Source organism: Equus caballus, chromosome 3 (assembly GCF_041296265.1).
Source record: "Equus caballus isolate H_3958 breed thoroughbred chromosome 3, TB-T2T, whole genome shotgun sequence".
Lineage (NCBI taxonomy): Eukaryota > Metazoa > Chordata > Mammalia > Perissodactyla > Equidae > Equus > Equus caballus.
In genome coordinates this window covers 125,416,535-125,433,655 of record NC_091686.1, presented here as the reverse complement: position 1 = coordinate 125,433,655, position 17,121 = coordinate 125,416,535, and the positions used below count along the sequence as shown (strand labels likewise).

At 49.5% G+C, this 17,121-nt stretch overlaps 1 protein-coding gene across 1 annotated transcript; it reads right to left on the bottom strand.

The window, feature by feature from the left end:
* Positions 1-10,537: 10,537 nt before the first annotated feature.
* Positions 10,538-15,978, bottom strand: TMEM271 (transmembrane protein 271). The gene has a single exon (XM_070262871.1). It carries the CDS (start codon positions 15,710-15,712, stop codon positions 14,582-14,584), a length of 1,131 nt encoding a protein of 376 aa, XP_070118972.1. The 5' UTR covers positions 15,713-15,978; the 3' UTR covers positions 10,538-14,581.
* Between the last annotated feature and the right edge of the window lie 1,143 nt (positions 15,979-17,121).

The following is a 17,121-nucleotide window of genomic DNA, read 5'->3' as shown; positions in this document are numbered from 1 at the left end:
TGGAGTAACGTTGATTTTTACAAATTAACTACTCTTTCCTATTTTAGTCCATATCTATGGACTCCTGCTATAAAACACGATAAAATTATCACACATTCTTCCTTCCTTCCCCTACTCACCAAACTTTCTTGGAGGATTATCATCACCATCTGTAACACATATACTTTGGTCTGTAATTTACGCAACTGATCAGTTTTGACTCTGTGATAAATGGCTCACGCTCACCCCCAGTCCTTCCCCACTGCTTATTCTTTATTTTCTTTCCTCCATTTGCAGGGTGGATTTTATTATCTGTTACTTTTTTTCAAAAAAGATTCATGAAAGAACTGATCAATACCACCAAAGTTAAAACCACACTTCCACCACTGTTTCTGCCACCTTCGTGGGAAACTTGTACGAGGGACTTGTAAGTGGTGGCAGGTGCACACCTGTAATACCTCTTGCTGGTAGTATTGATATTTCCTGCATGAGGTGACTTGTCTTGGAGAAAAAATGTGTAACAACTTTTTTAGGTTGTCCAGGGTTCACCAGAAGGGTAAGGAGTTGGAACTGAGAACATTTTTAAAAACCTACTCTGGACTGAACTGAAAATGGCAATGTGCCTTGAGAATTTCCTCATCTTAAATAGCCTATTTTGTTTCATTGCCGGTGGGAAGAACATTAATTATCCCATGTATTTTATCTTGGAAAAAATAAAACTCTGAACCTTTTTCTTTAAAGAAAAAAAGATTCCTGGATGTGGACTTCCTGAGTCGCTGCATCTGTGTGGCATCTCCCTGGGGAATCGCAGAGGCCTGTCTGCTGTTGTCCATGGTTGCAGATCACCCAAACCGAACTCACTTTCTCCACTTACACATCACTTGCTTCTATTGCTTCTTTCTTTCTTTTTCTTCGTCCCCCTTTCCTTTCTTCTTTTCTTCTGTTTTTTCTCTTTGTCTTTCTGGATTTTTTTCCTTTCATCGTCATTGGCTTCTACATAGTGATTTTTCTTCCATTCCAAAGGTTTTCTAGGAAAGTGGGGTTTTCTCTCTCTTTTTTTAATTGAGATATAGTTGGTATATATTAGTTTCAGTTGTACAACATAATGATTTGATATTTGTATTATTGTGAAATGATCACAATAAATTAGTTAACGTGCCTCACCTCATGTAGTCACAATTTTTTTTCTTGTGATTAGAACTTTTAAGATCTACTCTCTTAGCAACTGTTTTGTGTATGTGTGTGAGGAGGATTGGCCCTGGCTAACATCTGTTGCCAATCTTCCTCTTTTTGCATGAGGAGGGTTGTCACTGAGCTAACATCTGTGCCAATCTTCCTCTATTTTATGTGGGTCACCACCACAGCATGGCTTGATGAGCAGTGTGCAGGTCCACACCTGAGCTCCAGACCTGTGAACCCCAGGCCACCAAGCAGAACACGCACAGTTAACCACTACACCACTGGGCCAGCCCCTCTTAGCAACTTTTAAATATACAATACAGTATTATTAGCTGTAGTCACCATGCTGTAAATTACATCCCCAGGACTTACTTATCCTATAGCTGGAAGTTTGTACCTTTTGACCACCTTCACCCATTTCACCTACCCTCCCATCCCCCAGTTCTGGTAACCACCAATCTATTCTCTGTATCTATGAGCTTGCTTTTTTGTTTGTTGTTTTGTTTTGTTTTTTGTTTTTTTAGATTCCACATACCAGTGAAATCATATGGTATTTGTCTTTCTCTGTCTGACTTATTTCATTTAGCCTAATGCCGTAAAGCTCCATCCGTGTTGTCTCAACTGGCAAGATTTCCTTCTTTCTTATGGCAGAATAACGTTCCATTGCATGTGTATGTACCACATTTCTTTATCCACTCATCCATCAATGCACACAGGTTGGTTCCTCCCCTTGCCTGTTGTGAGTAACGCTGCAGTGAACATGGGGCGTAGGTATGTTTTCGAGTCAGTGTTTTTGTTTCCTTCAGATCTTATGATGGTTCTATTTTTAGTTTTCTGAGGAACCTTCATACTGTTTTCCATAGTGGCTGCACCAATTTACATTCCCACCAACAGTGCAGAAGGGTTCCTTTTCTCCACATCCTCACCAACACTTGTTATTTCTTGTCTGTTTGATGGGAGAGTGTTTCTTAATGTACAAATATTTAATATTTAGTTTGCAAATATTTAAGTTTTTTTTAATCACTTTCTAAAATTGTTTTTTCTAGTTACAAGACATCTCCCACTTAACATCAGTAACCCATCCTGAAAATCCATTGTTTCATGCTGAAACACTGACTGGAGATCTATTTCCCATTATTTTGAATAGGAAATTATGAAAATGCATTACACGACATACCCAAGCACCCAACCAGTTTCCTAAAATGTAACTGCACACAGTGAAATGGCTACACATGAGTAATACGCCACCATGTTAGGGTGCAGAATGCCTAAAACGCTGCTTCCTGGTCACCAGTTTGTATGGTTGTGAACAACAGTTGCGCTTTTTTTTCTAGGTTCTTAAAATAGAAACTTAGAATCATTTTAAGTTTTTTTTTCTTTCCAATATAAGCATTTAAAGCCATATGTTTTCCTTTAAGCTTTGTTTTCACTGCTTTTACAAATTTTCGTATGCTACATTTTTATTATCGTTCAGTTTGAAATATTTCTCAGTCTACTTTTTTTTTTTTTTTTTGAGGAAGATTAGCCCTGAGCTAACTGCTGCCAATCCTCCTCTTTTTGCTGAGGAAGACTGGCCCTGAGCTAACATCCGTGCCTGTCTTCTTCTACTTTATATGTGGGATGCCTGCCACAGCATGACTTTACCAAGCGGTGCCGTGTCCACACCCGGGATCCAAACCAGTGAACCCCTGGCCGCTGAAGTGGAACGTGTGCACTTAACCGCTGCACCGCCAGGCTGGCCCCTCTCACTCTATTTTTATGGCCTAGCATTTGGTCTATTTTGATGAACATTCCATGTGCAATAGAAAAAGTGTGATGTCCTACAAATGTCAACTGGGTCAAAGCAGTTGTCAACCAGAACTTCCATATCCTTACTGATTGGTTTGTCTACTTAGTCGATCAATTACCGAGAGAGGATTGCTAAAATTTCCAACTATGATTGTGGGTGTATGTGTTTCTCTCTTAGATCTTTCAGTTTTTGCTTCATATATTTTAAAACTCTTATTAGACACATGTACATTGATATTTGTTATATCTTCCTGATATATTTATTTTATATCATTGTGAAATATCCTTCTTTATCTCTGGTAATATTCCTATCTTAAAGTCTATTTTGTCTGATATTAGTACTGCCACTCCAACTTTCTTATGATTAGTATTTACATATGTCTTTTCCCATCCTTTTGATTTCAGCTTACTGTGTCTATCTTTAGTGTGGCTCTTGTAAAATCACAGCTTGGGTCCTGCTTTTTTATGCAATCTGACAATCTCTACCTTTTAGTTGGACTATTTAGTCCATTTACATTTACTGTAATTATTAATAGTATTAGATTTAGAGCTGCCATTTTTCTATTTCTTTCCATTTTTGTCATTCTTCTGTTTCTCCTTTCCTGCCTTCTTTAACAGATTTTAGTATTCCATTTTATCTTCACCCTTGTCTTTTTTTTTAATTGACAGACATTATCTTTTAGAATAGTTTTAGGTGTACAGAAAAGTTCTATGGCAAGTATAGAGTTCTCATATTACACTCCCCCCCCCAACACACACATAGTTTCCTCTATTATTAACATCTTACATTAGTGTGGTGCACTTGTTACCATTGACGAGCCAATATTAATACATTATTATGAGCTAAAACCCATAGTTTACATTTGGCTTCACTCTTTATCTTGTAAATTTTACTAGTTCTGAGAAACATATAATGGCATGTATTCACCATTATAGTATCATATAGAACAATTTCAGTGCCCTAAAAATCTGTGCTCCATCCCTCCCTCCTCTGAACCCCTGGCAACCACTGATCTTTTTACTGTCTCCATAGTTGTGCCTTTTCCAAAATGTCATATAATTAGATTCATGCAGCATGTAGCTTTTTCAGACTGGCTTCTTTACCTTAGTAATATGTGTTTAAGGTTCCTCCATGTCTTTTCATGGCTTGATAGCTCATTTCTTTTTAGTGCTGGTAATATTCCATGGTCTGGATGGACCACAGTTTGTCCATTCACCTATTGAAGGACATCTTGGTCGCTTCCAAGTTCTTGGCGATTATGAAGAAATCCGTGACTGGTCAGTGTTACTTGGCAGGAACTCAGCCCCGCTTGCCACCCACTGAGATGCTTGGACCCGGTTTGAAGCTGCATGCAGGGACCTGTAAGGAGCACAAAGAGGTCTGTAATGTTGCCTGTACAGAGACCCACAGAGCCCACGTCAGCGGAGAGAGGCTCAGGGAGGGAGGCCTGTACGAGAAGAAATCCTGGGTTATGCGGCACGTTTAGACACACGGAGAGGATGTCTGCACTTCTGTCAAAAGTCGGGGATGACTCAGCCACAGGTTCATGGGAACATCAACCTGTTGTGAATTTTGAGGAAAACAAGAAAAAGTCATGGAACGCCATAATCCTCACCTGTCAACTATGTTTAGGATCTTAATACAGAACATGATTTTACCAAAAACATGCAAAAGTGCTCCTGGGAGGATGAGGAGAGAAGGTTGTGTGTCAAGTTGGGAGTGTAAGAAAACTAATCCCAAAGTGCAATGATAAGAAACCAGTAATCACATACAAAATGGGAATAACCAGAATAGTGGTGTAATCATTTTTTCCATAAGTATGGAGGCATTTTGCCAAAGAAAGTGCTTGCTTATGGGGCAGAAATACAGAGTTGAGGACAAAACAATGGTCCAACTGATTTTTAAACTAGGTGCATTATTAGCTTGATTTAAATATATGTTAGTGTAATTTACCATCATAACAGATTAATCAAAAAAAACACAAATGATTATAATAATCAATGAAAAAAGACATTGATAAAATTCAGTACCCGTTTGTGCCTTTAAAAAACCTCTTAGCAAACTAAAGATTGAAAGAAACTTCCTTAATACGTTAAAAGGTATCTGCCAAGATCCTCGGTAAGCCCCGTCCTAATCAGTCAGAAGCAAGAAGGCCTGTCATCCCCATTCTACTCAAGTATGTGTTGGATCTTAGCAAGAACACTCAGGCTAGAAAACATTCAGAGGGTTCGGAAAGCAAGAAGCAAAATCGTCATCAGTTACAGATGATATTGGAAATAGACAAATTATTAGAACTGGAAAGAAATTTTTACAATGTTGCTGGGTACAAAATCAGTATACCAGGTCAGTCATAGTGTTTAAACCAGCAACAAACAGATAGAAATGTCATTTTTAAAAGGACAACATTTACAATAGCCACAAAAATGGAAATGCATCTCAAGAAAAATCTAACAAAAGTCATGCGAGGCATCTATAGAGAAAAGTGTTAAACTTTATTGAAAAACATAAAAGAAGACCTAAATAAGTGGAGAGAAGACCTATTCAAAGACGGAAGGACTCAGAATTGTCAGAGTGACATTCTGCCCAAATTAATGTGCAAACTGAATGCAATTCCAGTCTGCATCCTGGCAGGTTCTGCATGGCATGTGACAGTCTTATCTAAAACGCACATGGAAAGTGCCAAGAGCAACATTTGAAAGAAGAAAGATGTGGGACTTGTAGATCAAAAGAAAATAATGAAGAACATAGAAGAAAAATTGAGTAAATATTGGAATATTGGTATATGTGAGAGATGTTAAAAACAGCTTAAATAACAGATTTAATAAAGGCACTGAAATAATTGGCTTAACATGTAAAAGAGAAAAGTTACTCGAAAAATTAGCTATCCATACAATAAAGGATAAAATGATAAAGGAGATAGATGGATAGGTAGAGATATATACACATAAATACATACATATCTAACATTAAGAGATAAAATGAGATCTCTACCTCACATTATAAACAAAGATAAATTCCAAGATGGATTAAAGACCTAAATATAAAAGCAAAACTGTAAAACTTATACGAGAAAAGGAAAAATATCTTTAAAACATCAGGATAGGGAGGATTTCTTAAGAAAAAGGAAGACAAGCCATAAAGAAAAAGATTAATAAATGTGATTTACTTTTTGACAAAAGACACCACAAACAGATGGCAGGACAGCTAGACTCTGCGATAAGATATTTGCAGACTCCAGAGGAGCGGTACCCAGGGTGTGTGTCAGGAACTCCTAGAAATCACGGAGCAAGCTGGAGGATAAGAACGCAGAAGAGGGGCTGGCCCCGTGGCCAAGTGGTTAAGTTCACGTGCTCCGCTGCAGGTGGCCCACCTATTTCATTGGTTCGAATCCTGGGCGCGGACATGGCACTGCTAATCAAACCACGCTGAGGCAGCGTCCCACGTGCCACAACTAGAAGGACCCACAACGAAGAATATACAACTATGTACCGGGGGGCTTTGGGGAAAAAAAGGAAAAAATAAAATCTTAAAAAAAAAAAAAAAAGAACGCAGAAGACACTGAGCGACTGACCCACACAGACACCTCCTGGGTAACTGTGGAAATGCAAGTGAGAACAAGGAGACGCCATTTCACAGCAGCCATGGGGAGGACATAGCGAGGGGGTGCTGAGTGGGATGGTGAAGATGGTGTTCGCTGCTGGGGTGGTAACTCGCATGTTTCTATCTCGTACCATCACCATGCAGAGCACCCTGAGCTCCTGGCAGAACTGAAATGCACATGCCCACAATCACACCTCGGCGGGCGGGGGATGGCTAGAGAAAGTCTTACCTGTGAACAAGAAGACAGGTGAGGATTTTCATTGCAGCCCTGATTGTAACAGTGAAAAAGGTCATAATCTAGGTAATCTAGGAGTGCCTCTGTGCCGGAATGCTGAATAAGCTGTGGTTTATCTACACAGCGGAATAGAGTACATCAGTCAGAATAAGTGAACCAGAGGCACCGGAAGCACCACAAATAAATCTCAAAAACATAACACTGAATGCAAAAAAGCATATTGCATAAAGATTAACTACAGCGTGACACCATTATGTAAAGTTTAAAAACGTTCAAAACAATATAACGTGCACGGACACACACTCTTGTGGCAGAAGCACAAGACCCACAGCCAACTCGAGGCGAGGGAGCTCTGGCCGCTCCTGTAACACTTTGTATATCGAAACATAAAAGAGAAATGTGGACCAAGTACAGGGAGTAAACTGCCAGATTTTAAATTTTTGTGTTTTAGTTTTGAGGGCAATGCAAACTGAGCCTCGGTGGCGGGTTCCTGTGGGTGGAATCACGTGCAGCACTTCATGTTCAGCATTTTCCTAATTGAAATACAGACTTGTGCAGGGAAAGAGGAGACGCTGAGTCAGGCAGTCGACAGCCACTCGCTACAGGCAGCTCCTGAGCGTTTGGATGTGGCTGGAGCTCTACGTGTAAAATACAACCAGATTTTTGGACTTAGTATGAAAAAAATAATGTAAAATCTCTTTAGCCCATGGTTCTGGTAAGAGCAAGCGCACGTGCTCGGGTCAGGTCATGCGGCAGGGTGGAGCACGGGGCACCCTCTGGAGCCCCCAGCTGCGGGCCCGTTGATAGCTGTTGAATGGAAAACCGAATGAGATGGGTTAGCAGAGTGCTGAACTGAAGGACCAGACAGGTGTGTGCAGGGCGTGAGGGACAGGCCTCTGGGGTGGGTGATGGGGTGGGGCCACTCAGCCAAGAAGGGGGAGATGTTGAGTTTGGGTCCTGAGGGACCCTGAAGCGGGTAGGGAGCAGGCAGTTGGCTGTAAGAGCCCAGAGGTCTGGAGGGAGATGGAGACTATGACATTGCCCACCCCATATCTGGGTTTGCACAGCTCCCTCAAGTGCCGCTTAGGGATGGAAGTTTGGTCCTGCCTTGCGGCTGGAACAAGGCAGGGGTCCAGGGCACCAGGAAAGACTGAGCTCACGCCACTCCATCTTGGCCACAGAAGTGTGTTCCCTAAGCCTTTACAGCTTTCCCACCTGGAAGGTGGGTGTTTTCAGGATTGAGAGAGACAGTGAACCTAAAGTGCTTGGCACACAGGGCCTGGCCCGTGATGAGCCCTCAAGATGAATTAGCTGCTGGTTAGGGGATACCCACACCGACAAAGACAGTGGTGTGCACTTCAGGTTCAGCACGGATCCCAGGGCTGGCTGCAGCTGGGCAGGTGAGGGCATGGCCTCCAGCAGCTCCAGGAGCCTTCCTTCCCCGGGTGGATGGGTATGGGCAAGAGGTGAGGGGGCGGAAGTGCTCGGCAGGAGCACGGGTGGCGACAGAGCCACAGGCAGAGCTCGGGATGTGGGCTTCAACAGGGGAGAATTGAAGTCATGAACGTAAGGAAAAAATAACCTGGGTTACACTTGAAAGGCAGGAGGGACTCTCATGGGCAGGCCACTGGGACAGGCGTGGAAAGCGCCGCAGTGAAGGGGCCAGCAGAATAGACCCTGTCCTGCCAGAGAATGGGAGGGAGGCTCCCAGCAAAGGTGACGTCCCAGCTGGGCCAGGACAAAGGGACGGGGTCAGGGGATGGGGAAGGGCACGTTCGCAGAAGGAAATGTGTGAATCAAGGACTCAAGGCCCAAAGCAGAGGGTCCAGGAAAATCCGTGTCAGAGAAGGTCCCTTTTAGAGCAGCCTGGGGGCCATGAGCTCACAGTCATGCAGCCTTTTGTCTGCGTGTGTGCTGAGTCTCCTGGCTGGACTCAGAGCTGGCCCCACCCACACTGAGGAGAGTGACATGTGCCAGTGTGGATTTGCAAAATAATTGGGTTATTGTGGCTGTTACTGAAAATATTTGCAAACAAGCCAAATGTAACTTATTTTCAGAAAGTTCTTCCCTTGGACAATTAATTTTAATGTTTCAGCTTTATTAGAATATTCATCTATTCAGACCTATTCAGGTCCGTGAACACCTGTGGCCTGATGAGGGCTCCAACAGCTTCATTCCCACACGGTCCTGGCCCAGGGAAGGGGTGCTCGTCCCTCAGGAGCCCCATATAGGAAGGAATTCCTGCAGAAAAGAATGAGCAACCATGAGCCTTGGTTGAGTTCTTTACTGGGTTCAGTATTGTCTCTCAAAATTCTTGTCCACCCAGAACATGGCCCTAATTGGAATTAGGGGCTTTGCAGATCATACTGGATACAGTGGGATCTAAATCCAATGAGTGTCCCTTTGGGAGACAGGGAATGACACCTAGAGACAGAGGAGAAGCCCACATGAAGGCAGAGATTGGAAGGACGCGTCGGCAAGCCAAGGACCGTCAGGTCTGCCCCAGCCACCAGAAGCCAGCAGAGGCGTGAGAAGTGGACTTTCCTCAGAGCTTCCAGAAGAAGCAACCCTGCTGATGCCTGGATCTCGGACTTCAGGCCTCCAGACTGCGGGACAATGAACAAAGCACCAATGCGTGGCACTTTGTGAGAGCAGCTGCAGGAAACCAACACAAGCTCCTCAACATCCTGGCCCCTGAGGTGGTCCCGGCCAATAATGCCAGCCCCAGCGACACATCCTGACGTCCCTTTCCCTCCCCCTCATCCAGTCAACGCCACTGCACACCCCGATGCTTATCCAGGCAGCCTCAGTCGTCACACCTGTTTATTCACATGGCCCCACCAGATGGCAGTCCCTTGCCAGTCCGTCCCCAGCCCCTGGCGGCCCACAGAGAAGGCTGAAGGTCAGGCTGGGCCAGGTCCACAGGGTTTACCTTCCTTCAGGGGAAGGGCAGTTCCTGAAAGTTTCTGCAAGGATAACACGAGGTGACCCATGTTTTAGGAAGACGTTGCCTCAGGACTGGAGATGAAGAAAGGGCACAGGCGGGTGGTTTAGGAGTGTAGGGACCACTGCAGGCACATCACGGGAGATTCAGGGCCTGGACGACGGGAGAGAGGCACGCAAGTGGGGCCCTCCAGGAGCCGTGGGCAGAACAGGGTAGGGCGGCCTCCTCCACCACTTACTGCTCAGCCCTCCTGCCCTGCACACGTCCCAAGTAGAGCTGGTCACACTCCACACTGTCGGCCAGGCCAGGATGAAAGCCAGCAGAGCCGGGGAGTAAAGGGCTGTTTTGTGGAGGGTATTGTGCTTTAACATAGATTTTACTGATCCTAAAGTGACAAGATTTGTATTGACACTCTGTCAATCAACGGCAGATCAACGGCAGATAAAAAGGCAAAACGGAGATCAGGGTTTCTCTGGTGAGACTCACGTGTAAGCAGCTTCCCCTCTACACAGGGAGATTTTAAGAAAACTGTTACAAACATGGCTCTCTGGCAGGAACTACCAGGCTTTCTCCTGCCACCCTGGGAGTCCTCAGGAGAATTCAAACTGGGGACAGGATGATATATGCACACTATTTTCCTAAGTTAAATTTTGTTGGGGTTTTGTTCCTGTCAATTACTATGCTGAAAAGTGGCAAATAAAGTGAAGATATTGGGTCATCTGGAAAGTGACATGAGGCTGCCGCCTGTGTCTCATATAAAAAGAGGTACACAGGTATATAAATTTTGTACTTATTTATATGCCAGAAGTCATTTTTCGTAAGGTCTACATCGTTTATTCATTTTCTTTCATATCTTGGAGAGAAACAGTGCTTTGGGGCAATAATAACTTTGAGGGCACCGGGGACAGCATGCGTGCATGCAGCCCTTGTTCAGAGGGGAAGCTAGACCCAAAGATGACCTAGGAGGTCAGCACCAACCAAGCCGCAGCAGTCTGCATAACACAGACCCCCTGGGTACCCAGGAGCTCAGTCTGGCCCCTGCACTCGCCCCAACCCCAATGCAGCTCTGATGTAGCTGCGCTGTGCTGGCACCTGGGTGAGGGGCCACCCACCAACCTGCCCCACCTGCATGTGACAGAGTGAGGGCCTACGTGCAGCTCAGCCCCCACCAGCTACCCTCCGAGGTATGCTCCCCATGCGCAGATCCTACATCGCTGCACCAAGGGGACGCACCAGTCCACAGCCAGGCCACACTACCCTGGACAGTTTCCAACTGGGGTCCTGGATGCCCCAGGCAGGGCTGCTGGCCTGGCCCTCAGACACCACCCAGGAGGCCGTGTGTGTTTGTATGTGTGTTTGCATGCATGTGTGTAACATGTGTATGTGCATGTGCCTGTGCATGTATGCATGTACATGTGTATGTATGAGTGTGTGCTGTGTACATGTGCACACCTGCATGAGCATGTGTGTGCACATATGTGCATGTGCTCGCTATCATGTGTGTGCCCATGCATCTCGCGTGTGCGTGCATGTGTATATGCTCATGTGTGCACTCGTGTGTGTGCAGTGTGCCTTTGCCTACACCATGTCATGACACCAGACAGGAGTCAAAATTTCAATCACAAGCAATTTGATCTTCACCACAAATGCCATCTGACTGATTTTTTAAATTAAATGATTATTTAATTGAATTTCAGTCGAAAGTTCAGTTGTGTGGTTCAGATTTGTGTTGCCAAGACAGAGCACCCTCTCTGACTAAGGAAGGCATGTAAACCCACGTACCTGAGGCCCAGGAGCACTTGTTAATCCATCTTCAGGAAACACGGCTTGTTTGGCAACTACATCATGTGTCATCTTAAATTATTCCCTTAAAAGTAGACAACTTTAATGTTTAAACCAATAGCTTACAAACTCAGCATTAAGCCATGTAAAAATGCTAAAATGTATTTAGTTTAATTTTGGTGTTTCATCATAATAATAAACTCTCAGTCTGGCCTCTACCAGGCCAAGAGTTATTGTTATTCTGAGAAGCAGAATGAGACCCATTTTAAGAAAGTTTCAAGAACTGGCATTATTTTCCAAGGAGCATAAAGAGTCAATTCTAAACAACTGACTTAAACTTTCAGAAAGTAGAATGAATGTGGATAAAAGTGCTGCCAAGAGTCGATGACCTGGAGGAACTTGCAGAGGCCTCGAGACGCAGTGCTAGTCAGAAAGAATTGAGCTCTGTGACTCTCCACTCACTTCCCTGAGCACCGATCTTTGGAACAATTAGAGTTTGGGGATATTTGGGATTTTATTTCCTCCAGTAAACTTTAAAAGATAAATCCCTGGTATCCCACATCAGTATCACCCTCTGTAAAGTGAAGTTAATAATATTCGTGGAGTTGGAAACACTCGCATCTTTAAAAATCTCATCTAGTTGTTGGTCACATAGAAGTTTGCTGGGGAAAAGCAGCTCTCTGTGCCACCAGGTGCTCCCTGCTGCCCCAGCCAGACGACCTTGAGGACGGCCTGATGCCCTGCCAGCCCCTCCTGGTCCTGCCTTCTAGTCTAACCCAAGAAAAGTCTGAAACTTTACACAGGTCACTGATTTTGATAGCAAATTTGAAAGACTCATAAGGCACCTAACATTTTAAGCTGTCCAAATCGTGTAACCCCTCCTAAAACAAGGAGAGTATGGAAGCTCTGACATCTTACGTCCATGCTGCCCATGTGTTGGTTCCATGCAGGCAGTCCCTGCCCAGCTGCCTTCTGCAGGTGCGCTGTGTGCCCACCCGTCAGGCATACACTGGCCTGGTTGCCTCCGCTGTAGCGGTGGGAGGTCAGCCTTGCAGCTGCCGTGAGGTCTCTGCTCCAGGAGTTGGGCACAGCCCCTCTCAGGAAGCAGGCACGCCTGACAAGACCTTATTGATTTGATGTAGGTAGGTGGGAAAGTATTTTAAAAGTCACTTTGCTGCCACTTAGCACATTTTCTGCTTTAGGTTGGTGACCAATGGGCTGGTGGTGCAGGGGCAGAAGTGGAGCCAGACCGTAACGACCAGTGGTGGACTACTGGGCCATGCCTTCAGCCTGGCTGAATCCAGAGGCCTAACATAGACCAGTATCTCAGGAGGCCTGTGGATGAGAACCTAGTAAAGTGGCCCTGAATGATTCTTTCTCCTCAGGCGGCATCAACATGCCAAGGAGGGAACATGGGCACACAACCTCTTTGATCAGATCCCCACGTTTTCTAGTAGTTGTCCTGGAATCAGTACAACAGGTCTGCCACCTCCGTGGATCAGCCAGGGTGACAGGTCCTCACCGGTCTGTGTGGCCTCCACTACAGCTGGGCAGCCTGGCTAGGTCTCAGCTGGGACAGCGCCTCAGTCTCGGGGGTATACGGGAACACAGGCTTTAGGCAGGGCATCTGGGAGCTGAGGAGAGACCTCCTTCCAGAGCCTGCACCTGGAAACCACCTCCATCCCCAAATCTGGCTGCTATTCCACAGTTGGAAGTGAACCCCTATACATTGCAAAGATATTACACATTATTTCTCGAGCTTTTCTCACCTAAAGTGTTTTGTGCTGTGCTCACCCCCGGCAGAGCACTGGGTGTGCCCCATCTCCTCTTGCAGGAGGCACTTGCCGTTTGGGTCATGGTGGGGCTCTGCTGGGAGCATGCTCACAATCAGTGGCATACCTGCCTGGTGCCACCAGCCCAGGACATGGGCATTAGATCGCCATTTCCCGAGACCCTGAGTCTGCTTGGCTCCCAGCCAGCCCACCAACTGGATGGAAACACACTGCACCATCATCTTCACCATCATGTGGAACACATTTCATATTGTGTGTGTAAATATGCACACACATGTATATCCTAATGATTTACAAGTATGACCTTCACATCAATTAAGGCTATTTAAGGGGTATATTTTAAGTGAAATGCTACAATATTCAAAATTACCAGATTAATGAATTAAACAGGAAAATAATTTGCCAGAAAAACTATGACTGTGACTTTCCAAAATAGGATTGGATTGTTCATAGATATTAACCAGAAATAAGCTCAGCTTTGCAGTAGAAACCCCATAGCCAGTTTCCAAAAACAGCAAAGTATGGAACCTGGTACACACAAAAAGGTTAGCTTCAGAAAGAGGCTGGATGAAGTCAGCCAGCGATCAGAATACGACTGTTCAAACTCAGGATCTGTCAGACCAAACTCAACCATTTCCCCCAAACTGATGTGTGTAGACATCCTCCAGCTCCAATTTGATGAATATCTCCAGTAACATAGCAATTAATTTAATAAAGGAACTCACCAATTTTAAATTGCAATAAATTTACCAAACATTTTCACTGTTTATGGAGAGCTTTACAGTAAGAAAGTATCGACAAAAGCAGGCACATCCGTGTACAAAGTGTTGCTGTGGGTGCTTTTCTCTTCTTTCATTCCTAAAGTACCAGCAGCTTTGTCCTTCTGTCCTCTCCGCGAGGGTTCTTCCTGCCGCGAAACCACCCTCGCGCGGTGAGCTCTCACCAGGGACCTTGGAGCAAGACCCCAGGAAACGGACTTGCCAAAGAGAAGTGCGGTGGGGGCGAGCCAACCCCAAAACATTTATTGTAAACTTTAAAATGGAATCCGGATACGAACAGACACAGAAAAGAAGAGATACCTCCCAGACACAGAAACGATAATACTGGAGGACCAGTCTCTGGCCGGGAGCCCTCAGCGGCGCCGGGCCAGACTGCCCCTGGAGATGAGACGCCACGGCGAGGCCTGGCTCTGCGCCCCGCCAGCCCCGGTCCTCCCTCGCTGCGGTGGTCTGGTGCGGAGGAGCACGAGGGCGCGGTCCGTCCGGGGTCGGCCCAGGGGCTCAGCAGGCCCGGCTCGGCTCCCAGGGGCGCACCGCCTCGCAGGGCGGCCGGCAGCAGTAGGGGTACGAGGCGTTGAGGTCGGGGTCCGAGGGGGCGTACCCCGGCAGCTCCACTGATGGGTGCCCCCCGCAGCACACCTCCACGCCCGCCTCGTCGAACGCGTGGAAGACGCCCACGTTGATGTAGGAGACAGCGTGGTGCGCCGCGAAGCCCGCGCAGTCCCCCGGGGCGGCGAAGTCCGACTCCTCCGGGGACAGGATGGAAGCCTCGCTCGGCCGCTGCTGCAGCCGCCGCCCCCGCCGGCCCCGCCGGCCGCGCCGCGCCCGGGAGGCTGGCAGCTGCGCGCGGAGCCCCGGGCCGCTGCGGGGCCGAGCCAGGGCCCGGCCTCCCCTCCGCCTGCCGCGCCGGCCGCGCCGGGCCTGCGACGACTTGTAGTTCTTGACCAGCAGGAGGCTGAGCAGGCCCAGGAGGCACTCCAGCGAGTTGAAGACGGTGGACAGCACCAGGCCGCGCTGGTAGTCCTTCAGCTGGCGGCACTTGGCGGACGTGGCGCTGTCCAGGGTGCTGCGTGCGCGCGGCGCGCCTGGGGCCGGGCCTGGGGCGGCGGCCGCGGGGCCGGGGGCCGGGCCGGGGGCCGCAGCCGGCGCGCGCGGGGGCAGGCAGTAGTGGGAGTACTTGCGTTCCACTAGGGACACAGTGTCGCCGTCGATCACGGCGCCCGCAAAGGCGCTGAGGACTCCGAGCATGAAGACGAGGACGCCGAGCAGGAGCAGGTTCTGGCTGTTCACCGGCCCCGAGGACCCGGCTGCCGCCCCCGGCTCTCCCGGCGCGGCCTCTGGAGCCCCTGTCGGAGCCGCGGGGACCCCGAGCCCCGGGCCCGGGCCCGGCCCTTCGAGGGGCGCGTCCCGGGGCCCGCAACAGAGCAGGGCGGCGCCGAGCAGCGAGAGGCCGGCAGCCAGCAGCAGCCCCGAGTAGAAGGCGCCGGCGGCCGCCCCCAGCCGGAACGGCTCCCCGCGCAGCTCCGAGCCCAGAGAGAAGCACTTAAGGCCGACGGCGGCGGCGCTGAGCGCGCAGGCGAGCAGGAGGCAGGAGGAGAGCGCGGCGCAGGCCCCGCGGACGCTCCACTTCATCCTCCGCGCCCAAGCCGGCCCGCACCCCGCGCGCCCGCCGCCGCCCGCCGCCGCCCCCGCCGCCTGCGCCTCCTCCCGGCGCCGCGCGGCCGGACCGCCGGCCTCCTCCTCATCCTCCCGCGTCCTCCCGGGCCCGCGCCGCCGCCGCCGCCGCCGGAGCCCACATCCTCCGCCTCCCGCTGCCGCCGCGGCCCCGCGCCGGGAACCGATGCGGCGCCGAGGACCGCAGGGCGCGCGCGCCCCCTCCCCAGCCCGCGGCGCCCCTCCCAGGACGCTCCGCTCCCCCCACCCCGCCCGCGGTCCTGCGCGCCTGGCCCAGGCACCGCCCTCCCTCGCCCCCCCCCCAGCCCCCGCAGGCCCTAGGACGCCCCTCCGCCGCCTCCCCAAGGAGAGTTGGCCCCCACCCCCGCCGCGTCTCTCCGCCTTCCTCCCCTTGACGGTGCCCCTGGCCGATTTGGGAACGCCACCCCCCACCCCAGGGCTCTCTTCCTGCGACCCCCGCAGGCCCCACCCCCAGCACCTCCCACCTCTGGTGCCCCTACGTCTGCGCCTCCCTGGCGACAGGGCCAGGGCCGCACTCCACGCCCACCGGCCTACCAGCGGCCGGGAAGCCTGAGGAAGTTAGCTTAGGGTGCAGGGAGAGGGTGAAGAGGGGAGGAGGGGGTTGGGAGGGGGTAGGGGAGAGAGCCTGCGAGCGGGAGAAGGGGAGGAGGCGAGTCTGGGGGAGAGGGGAGGGAGGAGCGGGGAGGAAGGGAGCCCCGGTGGGGAGGAGGTTTGGGTGCGGGGTGCTGGGGGAGGGGGCCAGGCAGGTGGAGGAGGAGGAGCTCGGTGCTGGGGCCCCCCCCAGAGCAGCCAGGGAAGCGCCGGCTCGTGTGCGTGGGGGTAGAGGGAGGTGGGCATTGGTGCTGCCAAGCTGGAGGTGAAGCCTCAGCCTGGATGAGTCTCGTCTGGGCTTTAGTCTAAAAAGCCCTTCTCCGGGATCATGCAGGAATTTCCCCCAGACTTGGGTGCGTGTGAGTTAATTCATCAGAAGGCGGTTCACGGCCTAAGTGCAATGCGGGGAGGGGTCGGGGGACGGCAGCAAACTGCCTCATTCCGACCAGGATAACTCCAGGTGGGTGAGAGGAAGGCGTGGGGAGGGATAGGGAGGAGGAGATGGCCTTCCCCCAGGCCTCTCTGGGCCCTCGCCTCTTTCTGAGAGGAGACCTGGGGAGGGGGGTGTCTCTGGAAGGTCCTCTGAGGTCCCACCAGGCCGAGTGGGCCTGCGCGCGTGGTTCCTTCCACAGGGTCTCTGCCGCCGCAGCAGCGAGGCCCGGGGAGCCGATGACTCACCCTGCCGGCTAATTACAGCGTTAAATAACTTTGCGCCGGATCCAGGAGAGGCAGGCGTGGCTGCGCTAGGGACCGCG